Here is a 15202-nt window from a genome sequence, read left to right on the forward strand (position 1 = left end):
AAAAAAATTTAATGTCAAAGATATCTTTGAGTGCCACCCTCCAAATAAGGCTGAGATTGTCGAAATGAACTCGGAGTTGAGTTCTTCTGAAGACCAACAAGATTAATGCTGCCCCGTCAGCATCAAAGCATTGGAGCTCATCTCCATGATGTCATTTGTTATTTTGTCTCGCCTATCTCTTCGTTCACGGCATCTCTACGCCTATCATCTGCACTAAGGCACCATTCTCTTTGCCAACTCCATTGTTTCTTCTTGTGTAACTCTTCATCGCTTATGTTGTGATATCTACCGCAGTGTCTTGACACCGTCTGTCTTTCAACTGCATCAAGCGACTCCTGTGCCATGTTACCCACTAACTCTATTGTTTTCTCATTTTGGTAATGAAGTTGTTATTTCTTAGTAGTCTTGTTGCTTTAAGTAGTCTTGTTGACCTTTAACTTGTTATTTTTCATTTAGCTTAGGATATATTTGTTATGGCAGAGAAGAAATGATATTGTATTTTGTTCTCTTTGAGAGGAAAAAAATTTTTTTTCTTGGTTTCCACCATTTCACCTCATTGAGCTTTGGATCTACACTAGTCATTCACTCTCACTCTCTTCCGATCAGCCCCTTCTTCAACAATAGTTATTATTAGTCAAGCAGACGGATGATTTGATTTCAATGTACATGGGCATTTGTTCTGTAATTCCTTTAGGAAAGGTTAATTTAACTAAGCTCAACCTGTTACTAACTTACTATACAAGCACAGCTCTCCTTATAAAAATACATATGATACTTGTTAGATGTGCATTGTACATTTTAAAATCACGCTGAATTCTTTATGCGAAAAGGACTAGGTAGAAATGTTGACCGTGGTGATTAAAAAGGAACATTAGCAAATAATTTATGTAAGCCTAAGAAAACCATAAGATAAAAATTTCTTTCTATTCATCATAAATGTTATAAATTATTATATTTTTAATAGTATAATTAATAACACTGACAAACTTTAAATATGTTGTGTTTCTAACCAATCTTAAGAATCATAGATAGAATATTTTTACCCAAAATAAATATATGTAAATTATAAATTTTAGAAGAAAAAAGAAGTTAACTTATATGAAGTAAGTTTAATATAACAAGTATGAGAAACGATTTTCTCTCATGCACTGTTGTTAGACGATCTTGGATTTTTGACTTTCTAAGCATTCATCCCTTTAAGTTAGTGGGATAGTTGATGTAGAAAATCTATGGTTTAAAAAGGCTTTTGTGTCATACGCCTTGATACGCCTCGAGGTGCGCCTTGATTCAAGGTCGAGTACCTCCTTTGACTAAGTAGACCAACGACCACGATGGCCCGGGACGACAGAACCATGGGATCTTGATCGGGTCCATCATCCATTCTCCCACCATCCGCTTTAAGTGCAAGATGGTAAAAATTTCTATTTTAAATATCAAACATTGAACCTCCAACATCCAAACTTTCCAAATTCTCAAATTCCAAATACTCATGCTGCTACTCTTTGTCAGATAACACATATTCTTTACGTATCTTATTGACGACTAGCCTTAATCGAAAGTTCGGGAGGGTTAATTCACTATAGGGGCTTGCGCCTATAGGAAACCAGAACTCAGATCATAAAGTCCTCACAAAATGAGGGCGAAATCTCTGGGTGGTGTCTTATCTACAAACACATATGCCTTCCCAAAATTTTGAAGTGTCGTTTATTTTTAAAGTTGTTTTTTATGGAAAGATACCGAGCGGTACCGAGCATGTTTTAGCTTCTCGATGTCGCTTGGTACCATTCGGTACCCCTCTATACCGAGCAATACCGAGTTATAATACCGAGCGATACTGAGTTCCAATACCGAGCGGTACCGAGTTCCAATACCGAGCAGTACTGAGTTCCAGTACCGCTCGGTACCGAGTTACAGTACCGAGCGGTACCGAGTTCCAGTACCGCTCGGTATCGAGCAGTACCGAGCAGTACTGAGTTCCAGTACCGTTCGGTACCATGCGGTACCAAGTTTCGATACCGAGCCTATGATTAAGAAAACGAAGAACGAAGAAGAAAACGAACCTTCACTGCTCACGTCGCCTTCACTGTTCTCGTTGTCGAGCCGCTCCGTCGACGAAGGATAATCCTATCGACTTTAATGCTCTAGTCGTCAAGCCTCTTTGTCGACAAAGGATGATCCTGTTTGCTTATATGCTCGCGTCATCGAGCCGCTCCTTCAACTATAACGAAGAAGATGAACACTTGTGTGGGAACGAAAAACCTAGCTCTTTGAAATGTTTCAGCCGCATAAATGAATATAGATATTGAGCGGAAACGGTGGAAAGCCGAAAATAATAGGGTAAATTGCGGCTCCGTGTTTTTTTTAATAGGACACGCGTATTCGATACGTGTGTCCAGTCAAATTTAAATAATATTTTAATTGGACACGGCAAAGCCGTATCCGACATGTATCCGTGTGCCGTATCGGAGGCGTATCAGTATCCGACACGTGTCCGATACAGCACGCCTCGTAAATAGGAGTATCCGTGCAACATAGCATGGAGATAATTTTGGAGCAAAACATTTTGGGAGTGTAATCTTTTGTTTTTAATTTGCAATGTTCAGAAACATAAACACCCATTTGGTAAGGTTTTCTACTCTTTTCCTTTGCTACCTTGAACAACAAAAGTAGATTTAAGGCATTTAGTTTAACTTTTGTGAAAAAAATCAACTATATAAAGGCTGAAAAGTAGCTTTCCTCGAATGTTGGTTAGGGTCTTTTTGGGATGACTGCATTCATTTGTATAATTAATTGTGCAATTAGTTTGGATAATGCATAGTTAATTAAAGTTATCGTGTTTATTATAAGTATTTTCCCTATAGAAAAAGTTAGACGATAATTTTTGTAGAGCTATCACATTTTAGCAGACTTGGTTGTAAAAGCTTATTCTCATCAGAGAAATTTTTGAAAAACGACTAGAAAGTAGTGGCCAAATAAAAGTGTGGTAGTGGTATGTAATATAAACTCTGAAAAAGTTATCCCAAATGCATCCTTAGATGGCTTACCAAAAAAGTATCTTCAAATTTAGCTATTTTCTTTAATTAGTTTATTGCATGAGTACCCAGTACACATTGCTAAGATTTAAAAATAATAAAAATATTGAAAAAAATAAAAAATAAAATTATAATATTATTTCATTATCTCCAAATTTCCTCAAAAGTTATTATTTCTCGCTCTAGATGCTCTTCCCTTAAGCACTCCCACTCTTACACTCTCCAATGACTTACGCATTATTTTGCACAATAAACTGCTGGCTTCGTTCACAAAGTCAATCAAAAAATTATTTATATTTAACACCCTAACTGACACTAGTGTTGCGACGCTACAAAAGTTGGCAGTGTTGCGCTGAAGAAGTGAACTAGCGCCACTACGCTATTGAATCTCTCCACTGCGGCACTGGATTTGAATCGATATGTCGTTTCACCATGCAATTGTCCCAAAAGTGGTGTTGTGGCGTTTGGCCTATTTGGTGTTGCAACTCTGGTGGATCCTGGGCACTGCGGTGCTTGATCGGCACTGTGGCACTAAATTATTTCACAAAAATCCAAAGAAGACAGCAACGCAGTGCCACTATGGCTCGCTGCGACGCCAAAATTGTGCTGGGAGCACTGCGACGTTTCCTTTTTTTTTGATATTTTCAATTAATTTTTGTAGAATTTCATGTACATCAACAATCAAAAGAAGGATTTTCACAATAAAACATATATAAACATATTAAAAAAAATTTCCCCATGCTTAGGTTATTGTTTGTTCTCAAACAATTTCAATGCACTTGTAATTCTAACAACTTCAATATTTTGAATTGCAATAAGATAATACTTTATTATGCGATGTTAATTGCAATAGTTTGGTGGTTGATAATTTCAATTAATACAATCCTTAAAAACATCTTAATTTATCATTGCCATTAATATTCTTACTAAACTCAACTCCTATAGATGTATGTGCAAAGATTGACAGACTTGTTGACCATTGACTAGTTGACTGACACAACTTTTTTGCATGCAATCTAAGATATGCTAAGCTCAGAATAGATCAAAGACTTAATCAAATGCAAGTACATGTGTCGCTCAAATAATAAAGAGTGAGTTGAGTATCGATCATACGAGGATTTGAACTATCCTATTATTACTCTAGTACTGTCAATTCAAATCACAATAGTTATCCTACCACTCCGAATTTAAAATGTTCTCTAAAATTCCTATTGTGGTTGGTGAAATGTAAAATTTAATTAATGAAAGTGTCCTGAACTTATGATAGTGATGAAAGTCATATTTGCCTAAGTTTGACTCTCTTACTTTACGCTGTGAATCAGAACAAATGCACTCTTAGATCTATGTCGAATTTGTAAGAGTTTGAAGTCAAGTTTTCACTCCACTACAATTGTTATATCTCCTTAGAATTCAAAATCCTAGCCATCCCATACATAGGCATGGTAGTGTTCCTTTTCAAATCTTTTATTTATTCTCTTATTCCTCCGTCGAGATAACAAGTCACACTAGATTTTAAATTATAGCACGACCAATGCAATAATTAAATTAAGTTTGAGAGAATTGAAATCAACATTAAACGTTGGAAGAACTAGAGTCTACTTAGGTAAATCATGCTTTATCACTCATCTCAAGTCCAAAACAAAGAATTTAGAAAGCCATGGAATTTAGAATACACAAAACAATTTTCATTTAAATAAGAAAAATAAGATACAATAGAGAGAGTTAGTAAGATGTCACCCGAAAGCGCTTTTGTAATAGATTACAAACACTAGTCTCGCTTCCGATGCTCTTCCCTTAATCATTCCCACTCCTACACTCTCCAATGACTTTTACACACTGTTTTGCATAGTAAAGTACTAGCCCTCACTCATAAATTCGGCCAAAAAAGTATTTATATTTAACACCCTAATCAACACTAGCACTATGATGCTACAAAAGATGGCGCTGTGGCGCTGAAGAAGTGAACTAGCTTCGCTGCGCTGCTGAATCTCTATGCTACGGTGCTAAAGAAGTGAACTAGCGCTGCTGCGCTGTTGAAGATCTCTACTGCAGCGCTAGGTTTGAATTGGCGTGTCGTTTCACCATGCAACCGTATCAACTGTGATGCTGCAACGTTTGAATGATTTGGCATTGAGACGGTGGTGGATCCTGGGCGCTACGACGCTTGATCGGCATTGCAATGTTGAATTGTTTTGCAAAAATCTAGAAGATAGCGCCATGGTACCATTATGTCTTGCTACGGCAATTGAGTTGTACTCAGAGTGTTGTGGCACTTGATGATGTGGTGCCGTGGCGCTGACCCTTTTTTTTCCATATTTTCAACTAATGTTTTTGGAATTTTTTGCACAACAACAATCGAAAGAAGGTTTTTCACAGTAAAATATATACAAACATGCTAGCAAAAAAAATTGCTAACAGTGACTGAGTCATCTTGAATGAATTTCTATCCAATCAACACAACTACCTATTTCCTATGTGGATTATAATCTATTCGGCCACTAAATACACTTAGTCTGCTTTGTGCACCGCCCAACTGACCTTCCCGGGCAGTAAGCTGTTTACTTACATTACTTGAATAATTGCATCAGCTAACCCTAAATCAAGTCAACAGGGTCTAGCTGGTCTATTTCCTACTCCAAATCTATTTAAGGTTAAGTTTGGCCTATTTGTTAGGTGAGTTAGTCCAGTCAATTTGACTGAGGAAATACTTGGAATTGAAATTTTAGGTTACTATATAACGCTACTGCTTGATTGCTTTTTTGCCTTCTTTTCATATTACCATATCATTTTTTATTGACTATTTTTATTATACTTTCTCAGTTCTGATGGATTTTTTTGTTGATCTCAGAGCGTGAAAAAAGTGCTACTAAGGAAGCTATTCCCATTCTGGAAAAGGCGAGTTTTATTTCATCACTTTTTTGTTCATTATAATTAACATTTGGTTTTGGACTCTATGCATATGCAGAGTATGATTCATTTGCCCATTAAAACAATGATAATAGGTTAAATATTTTTTATTATGCTTAGGATGAATATAATGTAATTCCTAACTCTTCAAGAATATAAACCAAAAATATTTGCATGACAAAGATGAAATCCAATTTTATGAATGCTACAATACTGATGTAAGAAAATCCTTTCTAGTTTGTTATGAATGCATAATTCATTGATTCCAATGCATTCCTTGATTTCCTGTTCTATTTCATGAAGTTTTTTTTGAAATGCATTCCTTTGTTGTACAAGTTTCGATAATGTTGACTTTTACTTTTTCATTTTGATTTAATCCAGCATATGAAATTTGTTTGTACCAATGACTTTGAGAGATCTGAACCATGCAGCAAAATTGTGGTTGCAAAGAGGAGGAAAACTTGTTCTCAGGATGCTGATAGTTCGGACAGATTAGAAAAAAATATAGATGCCAATTTATCTGCAGATTCTTGTAAGTTACTGCTTAATTTAGGCTTTGTTTGGGACGGCTTTCTTACTGTTTCTTAAACCGGTTTTTTAGTACAAATTTTTTAATTTTTGTACTAAAAAACAGCTTTAAGAAGCAGGAAAAAAACCGTCTTAAACGAAGCCTTTATCACTGACACTCATGACCTTCCTTTCTCAGGTGTTGCAACATACTCGTGTACAGAAACTGTAATTTTTTTAATGCAAGTAAGCTACACGTATCTTAGTTGCTTTCTCTTAAACAGGTGAAACTGCAGAATTGGCCAGGTTACATCCAGCTGCAGATGAAAATGCAAACAAAAGGGCTATATCTTTGGTTAAACTGACAAGGAGTGGTCTACTTCTTTTCACGTTGCCAGTACTAAACTATCAACATGTCATTGATACATTATCAAGTATATTTCGTTCCTTGGGTTCTGGGAATCAGAAACCACCCATGTAAGTCTACTTTTAATGCTTTTATTTGATAGAAAATTGATTTCTTCAATAAGTGTGATGTTATGTTTTACTTCAATTTATATTGTGGTTTGTGTTTCTGCTGGGACTATATTAATCCTTATAAACTTATCTACTAAGTGAGCAAATGTAATAGTTGTGGCGTGCTGCTTCATTACTTGTTTAATTCTTTCTTCCCCAATGTCCATATATTCTCTCTCTCTCTCTCTCTTTATATATATATATATTGGATTCTTCATACTACAATGTCTCTCTAAAAGTTAAGTGAAGAAGAAGGCATTGCTTTTCTTCATTTCGTGATTTTGTGAACCTGTGTGATTTTTGGCATATTCATAAGAAAAAAATAAAGTTTTGCATTCCAAAATGATATTGGAGCTGTTGCATTCTCTAATATTTTAGACTTTGAGTTATTGCTTATTGTCATGCATATTTTTTCAATGTTAACCCTGCAGTAAATTTCAAAATGAAATTAATTCCCTCTGAACAGCTGGTGCCACCGCATATTTCCTATTCAAGAAACTTGTTGCCTGACAGAGAAGGACCTACATGCAGTTGTAACTAATCTTGTGCAGCGTTATTTTAGCAGTCAACAAGGCAAACCCGAAAGGTCTATTAAGGTATAGCATTGATAGTATCTTATTCCATTTTATTTCACATGATTCTATTGCTGAAGAAATATACTTTTTTCATTTATGATTGCTCGGCTACATCTAAGTGAAGCCGTAAGACCCGTTATACGGGTTACCCGTTATGCAGTGTCGGACACGGCATGGACACGTGTCTGACATGGCATGGACACGTGTCCGACATTGCCGTGTCCGACACGGCATTGGAGTGTCGCAATTTAAAAAATTAAAATTAAAATCGGACATGCATGTCTGACATGCGTGTCCGGTTATTAAATGAGGTATCGCTAGGTACATGCTCGATATCGCTCAGTACATGCTCAATACCGCTCAGTATATGCTTGGTATCGCTCAATATATGCTCGATACCGCTCAGTACATGCTCGGTACCACTCAGTACATGCTCGGTACTGCTCAATATATGCTAGGTACCGCTCAGTACATGCTTATCAATTTAATTTGATGTATTCATATGTATGATTGGTTTGTTAGCAAAATGTGCTCTGCTGCTGGCGGGGGTGGATTAGGTGAAGGTTCAAAAGAGCCATCTGTCCACGCCGTGTCCGTGTCCGATATTTTTAAAAATTATTATATATTATATTAAAAAATTATTATGCCGTGTCCACGCCGCACTCGGAATAAAATACCAAACGTAATGGAAAATAAAGGATTCATGTTACCGACCCCATGTAGTGGGATAAAGGCCTGATATTGTTGTTGTTGAAAAAAAAGGTGAAGTACCATGGGCCATTTTTAACATAAAATGTTATCTTTCATTGTTTAGATGTATGTGGTCCTTGTTATTTCTGTAACTTTTGTTTTAGGAGTAGTGATGACAATTATGTATTACCAATGTAAGCTTAGTTTCCATGTACCAATTGTCTTTAGAATTCATTTATACTCTTTTGTGCCTCTGCCTATTGCAAGTAGTTATTGCCTTAATTTTAACGCATTCTCGACCCACACATGACCCACACATGCATAAACACACTTTCTGAGCAAATATGTAGAAATTTTATGGAATTTGTTTGCAAATAATGAAGCCAACTACTTCCACGTTATAGCTAAGAAGAATTTGTGGTCGGATAAGCTTGCTAGTTGATCTAGCTAGAGTTTTCTCCGTTAGATGCTCAGGATTCAGAACCATTCTTGCTAATGACAACTGATCCACCGCAATGCAATAGTTGAGAGGAGGCATGGTGCAATCATTTTTAAACTTAATATCAAATTGATAAATTTACCATTTTGTTTCTATTTAATCATGCTTATCATCCATTTTTCTAATGGCTATATGCATAAGCTTTAAATTTTAATAAGAATTTGTTTATATTTTAATTTAGATTTATTTGCTCAATCATTAATCATTTCAACTCAAGCCGGGGCTTAAAATACAAGGAATTAATTTTTCTTTTTAATAATTTTTATCATCTTGCATTTTAAGGGTATTGCCTAATACACATGATAAAGATGAGTTAGAATACATAGACTAGGATCAAACCAAGGTGAAAGGCCCTTGCTTGTAAGTCTTAATCATTACCAACAAATTTCTTCAAACTTCTATACATACATTGTTATTTTAAATAATATATGACTATTGGATCCAAATTTATCTATAAATGTCACTAGAACTTTACTAACATGTATATATCAATTTAGAGACAAAAAGATAAGAGAGAAAGATAATTTAAAAAGAAAAGCTTCCAGATTTGGCTAGATTTCTAGTAAGCATAGGAGCAATGTAATATGATTGAATGTGCTAGACTTACCATGCAACTCTTTATTTATTGGTTCGACCAAGGCATGATGCTATAGGAAAGTCTGCATTTGTGTAATTCTAGTGAAATTGCATAAGAAGATTTGACAAGTGCTTGCTATAAAATTATTAAGTTCATGTGAACTTGTTTCTCACTTCACTTAGAAGTGAAGCACAACTTCATTTTATGGCAGCTAGTAGCTTTAATTCTTGGGCGAATTCATTGATGACTTGAGTGAGTAGCTTTGACAATTTGGGCAAATAACCTTGGCAACCTCAGCGATCTTAGTGCCGAGAAAGGGTTAACAACTTGAACTCATTGGCAAGATCATCATATGCTTTGACAACATAATTTGGGCTAGTCAAATTATCTTAAATTTGATTTATTTTGGTCAGTAAGACCGGGCTAACTTGGCTTAGGCAACATTGGGTATACAAAGACCATGCCTTGCATTATTTAAATAAACGTTGGCTTGAAAAAGGCTAATCAATGGCACATACATGCTTTTAACTAAAACCAATTGGTGAAAATTGGGGTAGTTTTGACTCGATTATAAATATGTGATTATATATTTAATATTTATAAATTACTATTTTTTGTCACTCAATATTTTAGAAGTAGTACACATTTAAAAATTATTTAGTTTTAATATAAAATTTTGAAATTCTTTTAGTTTATTTCACGTATATTTTTTTTGCTTTGTGCACTTCCAAAATTATACATGATTTTATTCATTTTTAAGAATGACATTTTATTATATACTTTTGATATAATTTGCTTAAAATACCTTAATACTTTGCAAACAACTTGACATTTGACCTAGTTGTTGTACATATGATGCGATGAATAGATTTCTCAAATCTCAAGCTAGATTCTAAAACCATCATTTGAAATATATATTTCTAGATAGAGAGAAAGGCCAAAATGGTCACTCGACTCTTTATGAATTACCAAAATGGTCCTTAACTATATTAAATGATCATCTTGGTCTCTCAAGTCTTTAAAAAATAATCAAATCTTTAAGAAAGAATCAAAATAATCCCACCATGGGATTATTTTGGTTCCTCTTTAAAAAGTTGAGGGACTAAAGTGGTCCTTTATTATATAGTTGGGTACGATTTTAGTTTTTCATAAAGAGTTAAGGACCATTTTGATCATTTTTTCCTGTTGGATATCATTGTCTTAATTGGTAGTGATATTGTAAGTTCTTGATTTATTGCTGAATAAAATGATTAACCCTAATGTAATGATCTTATCATCATTCCAGTTTGCAGTTGGTTACAATAGAAGAGGCATAGAGGAGACAGAGTTGAGGAATAAGAAATTTACTTCGACAATCGCTCTGTTAGAAAAGAACAAATGTTTTAGTGTTGTGGCTGGAGCATTTAAAAATGTTGTGGAAAATTCTATAGTGGATCTGAAATCACCTGAGGTAATTTCCATATCTGTTAAATGATCTTTTCTAGTTCTAAATGATGAGTTTAAAAAGTTACTCTCTTAATAGCTTGTTGTTTCATGGATTTTTTTTTCTTTAACATTCTTTTATCCTCTTTTTAGATGCATTTATGGTGGTGGGTGGGTTTCATTGGGAATGAGAGAAATTATTTGGTGTGAATAATATCGATAGAGTTGCATGTGTTTGTAAAGCAAAAGTGCACAACTATGCACTACGCTGTGGTGTATGTTGAGCATGTGAATACATATTAGTGTACTCCAACTTTATGTATATAACTTTACAGACTTTTTCGACATTTAATAATTGAGAAAATGATTAAAATAGTCCCTCAACTCTTTGTGATGGACTAAAATAGTCCCCAACTATTTTGAGGGACCAATTTGGTCCCACAAGTCCTCCAAAAGGGACTATTTTGGTCCTGCTGTTAATTTTAAACAAAATAGTGATATTGGTAGGTGGGTATTATCGGAACAAGCAAAGAAGAAATGCGCGAATGGAAGAAAGATGGCTATCTTTGCAACGAGCAAGCTCCTGTCATTATCGTTACTTTCGATCGCAGTCGATTTGGTTGAAGAAGTGCATGAATGGAAGAAAGATGGCTACCTTCGCAACGAGCAAGCTCCTGTCGTCCTCGTTACTTCTGATCGCAGTCGATTTGGCCGAAGAAGTGCTCGAACCGAAGAATGATAGCTACCTTCACAATGGGCAAACTCCCGTCGTCGTCACCATTACTTCCATTCGCAAACGGTTTGGTCGAAGAAGCGCGCGAATGGAAGAAAGATGACTACCTTTGCAACGAGCAAGCTCCCATCGTCATTACTCCCGATCGAATAGATGAACAAGGAAGTGTGATTTTAGATCCGACAGGAAGAAACGTCGTTGAAGGAGGCAAAGAAGTTAGCTAGTTCAAAATTGTGCCCATCATGCGAAGGAGGCGAAGTCAAAGAACAACAAATAGTGAAGAAGGATAAAGGAAAGTAAAAAGATTAATTAAAAATATAATATAATTAATAAATAATAAATTGCCTAAATTTATTGATAATTAATTTAAAATTTACCTATATTATTTATATTAATTATTTGGAAACAATAATTAAAATTAATAATTATAAATATAATAAATAGCCCCTAAGTGTTGCCGAGAGTTGGGAAAGAAAAGTTTAATTTTTATTATTAAAAAATTATGTATAATTACTAAAACTAAAATTATGTATAATTTTTTTATTAAAGAAAAGTTTAATAAATTTTTTTACAAAAATTATAATCTCTAATAATTATATTTATTAAATATTTTAATTAAAAAAGATTAAATTACCCTTGTACTTAACACCATCAATTTTACCATTAGATGGCAGGACTAAAAAAGTCTCATTTGGAGGAGTTGAATGACCAAATTAGTCCCTCAAAATAGCTGGGGGCTATTTTGATCCCTCACAAAGAGTTGAGAGACAATTTTGATCATTTTCTTGTTAAAAATGTGTTGATTGACTTGATAATCATCAGATACAAGATTTTTAGCTTTTCAACATACTTGAGCTTGTTATATTTGTCTCCATAGTTTACAAGTTCTAACTTGTTTACACTCCTACCTGTGGGAAATATGATTGGGGAAGTGAGGAAAATAATTGAAGAAGAAAAGAAAGAGAAGAGGAGAGAAAAAAAAAATAATGGAGGAAATATGATTGGGGAAGCCATAAAATTTTTATCGATACCATAAAGATATGGATCCGTTCATTTTTTTTTTTTTGGATTTTTGAAGTGGGTAGCTTTTGGTATTTCTTTATTCATCTCCTTTGAGTTATTCTTTATTTGGTTGACTTGAGAAATTTAAGCCTTCTCTTTTATGTTGACATTAAGAGTACTTTTTTTTTTTCTTTTTTTCATCAAATCATCATCGTCATTGACATTAAGAGTACTTAATTTTGGGGAATAGTGTTTTCTTCCACCCCTCATTTGCACTTGTGTGGTTTCTCTTTGGTGAAATGAATCATCTATTCTTTTCCATGAAAATGAGTTTTTTGTATTTGTGATGCTTGGTCATTTTTAATTCCACTTTATATATAATCGCTTTTTTTCCTACTTTGGGCTTTCACATAAAAGTTAGTGTTTTACTGACAATTTATATTGGAGCTTGATGCGTAATATAATGGCTATAAAGTTTGAGATCTAAACGTTGTAGGATTGAAATTTTTTAGAATTTGGAGAATCAAGATTTATGGTAGTCTAATCCAATAGGAACTTGTGATGTCACTTATACAGCGTGCAAACATGCTTGAGATCATGGTTGAATAATATAATATAGATGTGGATTATAAGTTCTTTCTTTTATAGCAATAAATTTTGCAAATAAGGTCTTGATAGGGTCTTTGAGGAAATAACCACGAAGGTGTTGTGGATTAAATTAATGTTGTTGCACATGATCAAAATCATCTCTAAAAATTTTATTACAAATACTTGCTACAAATGCAGGAAGGTATGCCAATTAAACCATAATGAGTTTAATTCAATTATTTTGGATTGTGGAATATTGATGTGATTGATGATTGGTAATAAGAATAAAAAATTTCTATTATTATGGTCTTTATCTTTCACTAATAGGTATTTTCATGACACAATGTTGCATGGAAGATATACAGTCAGATTACATGATGTTAAGAATTAACTTTTTTTTGAAGATGTAGTTGCTAAGCTTAAGGTGTTAGGAGATAAAAAGCTACCTTAGGGATTGTTGGTTAGGGGGAGATCTTCTAAGAAGGATATATTTTTAATCATGATAAGATTAATTTTCATGGTATGGTCAAGGAAATTACTTGCATCAATTATTAGAAGAAATGATGGTAAGGGAAAATCCCCGTGTTTTTAAAAGGGTGTAAGCATTCGAATGAAAACTATAATTAGGACAAGTCATTTGATGCTTGTTGTTATAGATTGGTCTAATTCAATTATAAGTTATACTTTTTTTTTAGGATTAATAGAGTTCATAGCACTAATTGGTGGATTTTAGATTCAGCTTGCTCATAGCATATGTTCTTTAATAAGGAGTTATTTTCCACTCATAAGCTGTGTTTGGTTGGCTATATGCAAATGAGAAACAACTTGGTGTGCAAGATAGTTAATTATGAAATTGTGAACTTGGGGGTGGATGATGATGTGATTAAGATATTGGATGATGTTTTGGCATGTATTGGATGTGAGAAAGAATTTGATATCTTTGAGTGCACTCAGTGATGCATGATGCATTTTACAAGAGATGTTGAAGTTCTAAGGTTTGGGTGCACACTACAGGAAAATCGCGTCTTTTCGGCGGAAAAAAACTGAATGTTCAGGCGGATTTCAAAAATTTCCGGCAAAAAAAGTTGCGATGGTAATTTGAGCGTTGGAAAACTTTTCCGTCGTAAAAAAATCCGCCGGAAAATTTTTCCGGCGGAATTTTTTCGGGCGACGGTCCGGCGGAAAAACTCCGCTAGAATAACTTAAAATCAATTAAAAAAAATATTTACTACCCCCAGCCCGTTCCCCACGCTTGCCCAGCCGCCTTGTCCCGCGAGCACAGCCCGTGCCCGCAACTCTCCACGCACCCAGGCCGCCCGGCCCACCAGGCCAGCCCGAACGGGCCCCGCCAGACTGCCCCCACGCGTCGCTTCCATGGTTCGAACCTTGAACCTGTTGAAAAATTTTGAAGGAGTCTTCCGCTTTGCTGCATTACAAAAAACGATATAATCTGATCTATATTATATTTAAATCATAGTAGCAATAATAAAATCTAATAAAAAGCAATAAATAATAAAATTAATAAATAAGCCATTCAATTAATTATTAATTAAAATAAGTTATTAAATCAATATTTAATTGATTAGTAGTTTAATAACTTATTTTAATTATTTAATTAAGAATAAATTAAAACAAAAATTAAAGTTATTATAATTAAGATATTGATAGGTACCACTTGAGTATTTCAAGTGATTCCTATCGGATCTAAGCCAAATCGCAACTAATCCGCTGTTTTCTATGAGAAAACAGCCACCAAACACAAAAACAGTAGAGAAATCTGAGAGAAAACGTAGAAAAAATAGGAAAAACAATAGCAAACGATTGAATTTCACTAGTCGATGCAAAAGACAAGAAAGATACAAGTTTCCTTCAATTCGAGAGGAAGGAATAACTCTCCAAATCTCTAGCCGTTGCCTAGAGCCCAAAAGAAAAACTTAGATCTCACAAATCACATTCAAAATCAACATAACCCTAATTTCCCCCTCATCTCCCTAATTAAACATGAAAGGACGATTACAAAAGACCTAATTACCCCCTTCTAATTCAAATTTTCCCTCCCAAAAGACTCCACGTGGCCTCCCTGGGTGTTCCGCAGTGTTCCGCCCCCTCCCTGTTCGCGTGGCCTCCGTCGGGTGAAGACCTGGACCGGTCCAG

The 15202-nt window shown here is 34.7% G+C and overlaps 1 protein-coding gene across 6 annotated transcripts in view; it reads left to right on the forward strand.

The window, feature by feature from the left end:
- Nucleotides 1–15202, forward strand: part of LOC110111870 — a 47678-nt gene that overhangs the window by 2885 nt on the left and 29591 nt on the right. For 4 of the 6 annotated variants that reach the window (XM_028700021.1, XM_028700019.1, XM_028700020.1 and 1 more), the window contains exons 2-6: nucleotides 5881–5927; nucleotides 6321–6471; nucleotides 6731–6923; nucleotides 7429–7558; nucleotides 10589–10753. In XM_028700021.1, the coding sequence (XP_028555854.1) occupies nucleotides 5881–5927; nucleotides 6321–6471; nucleotides 6731–6923; nucleotides 7429–7558; nucleotides 10589–10753 (686 nt within the window). The remainder of the gene's footprint in view (nucleotides 1–5880; nucleotides 5928–6320; nucleotides 6472–6730; nucleotides 6924–7428; nucleotides 7559–10588; nucleotides 10754–15202) is intronic. The other 2 variants (XM_028700023.1, XM_028700022.1) reach the window with 2 other exon arrangements.

The sequence above is a fragment of the Dendrobium catenatum genome, unplaced genomic scaffold, assembly GCF_001605985.2.
Source record: "Dendrobium catenatum unplaced genomic scaffold, ASM160598v2 fragScaff_scaffold_1429, whole genome shotgun sequence".
Lineage (NCBI taxonomy): Eukaryota > Viridiplantae > Streptophyta > Magnoliopsida > Asparagales > Orchidaceae > Dendrobium > Dendrobium catenatum.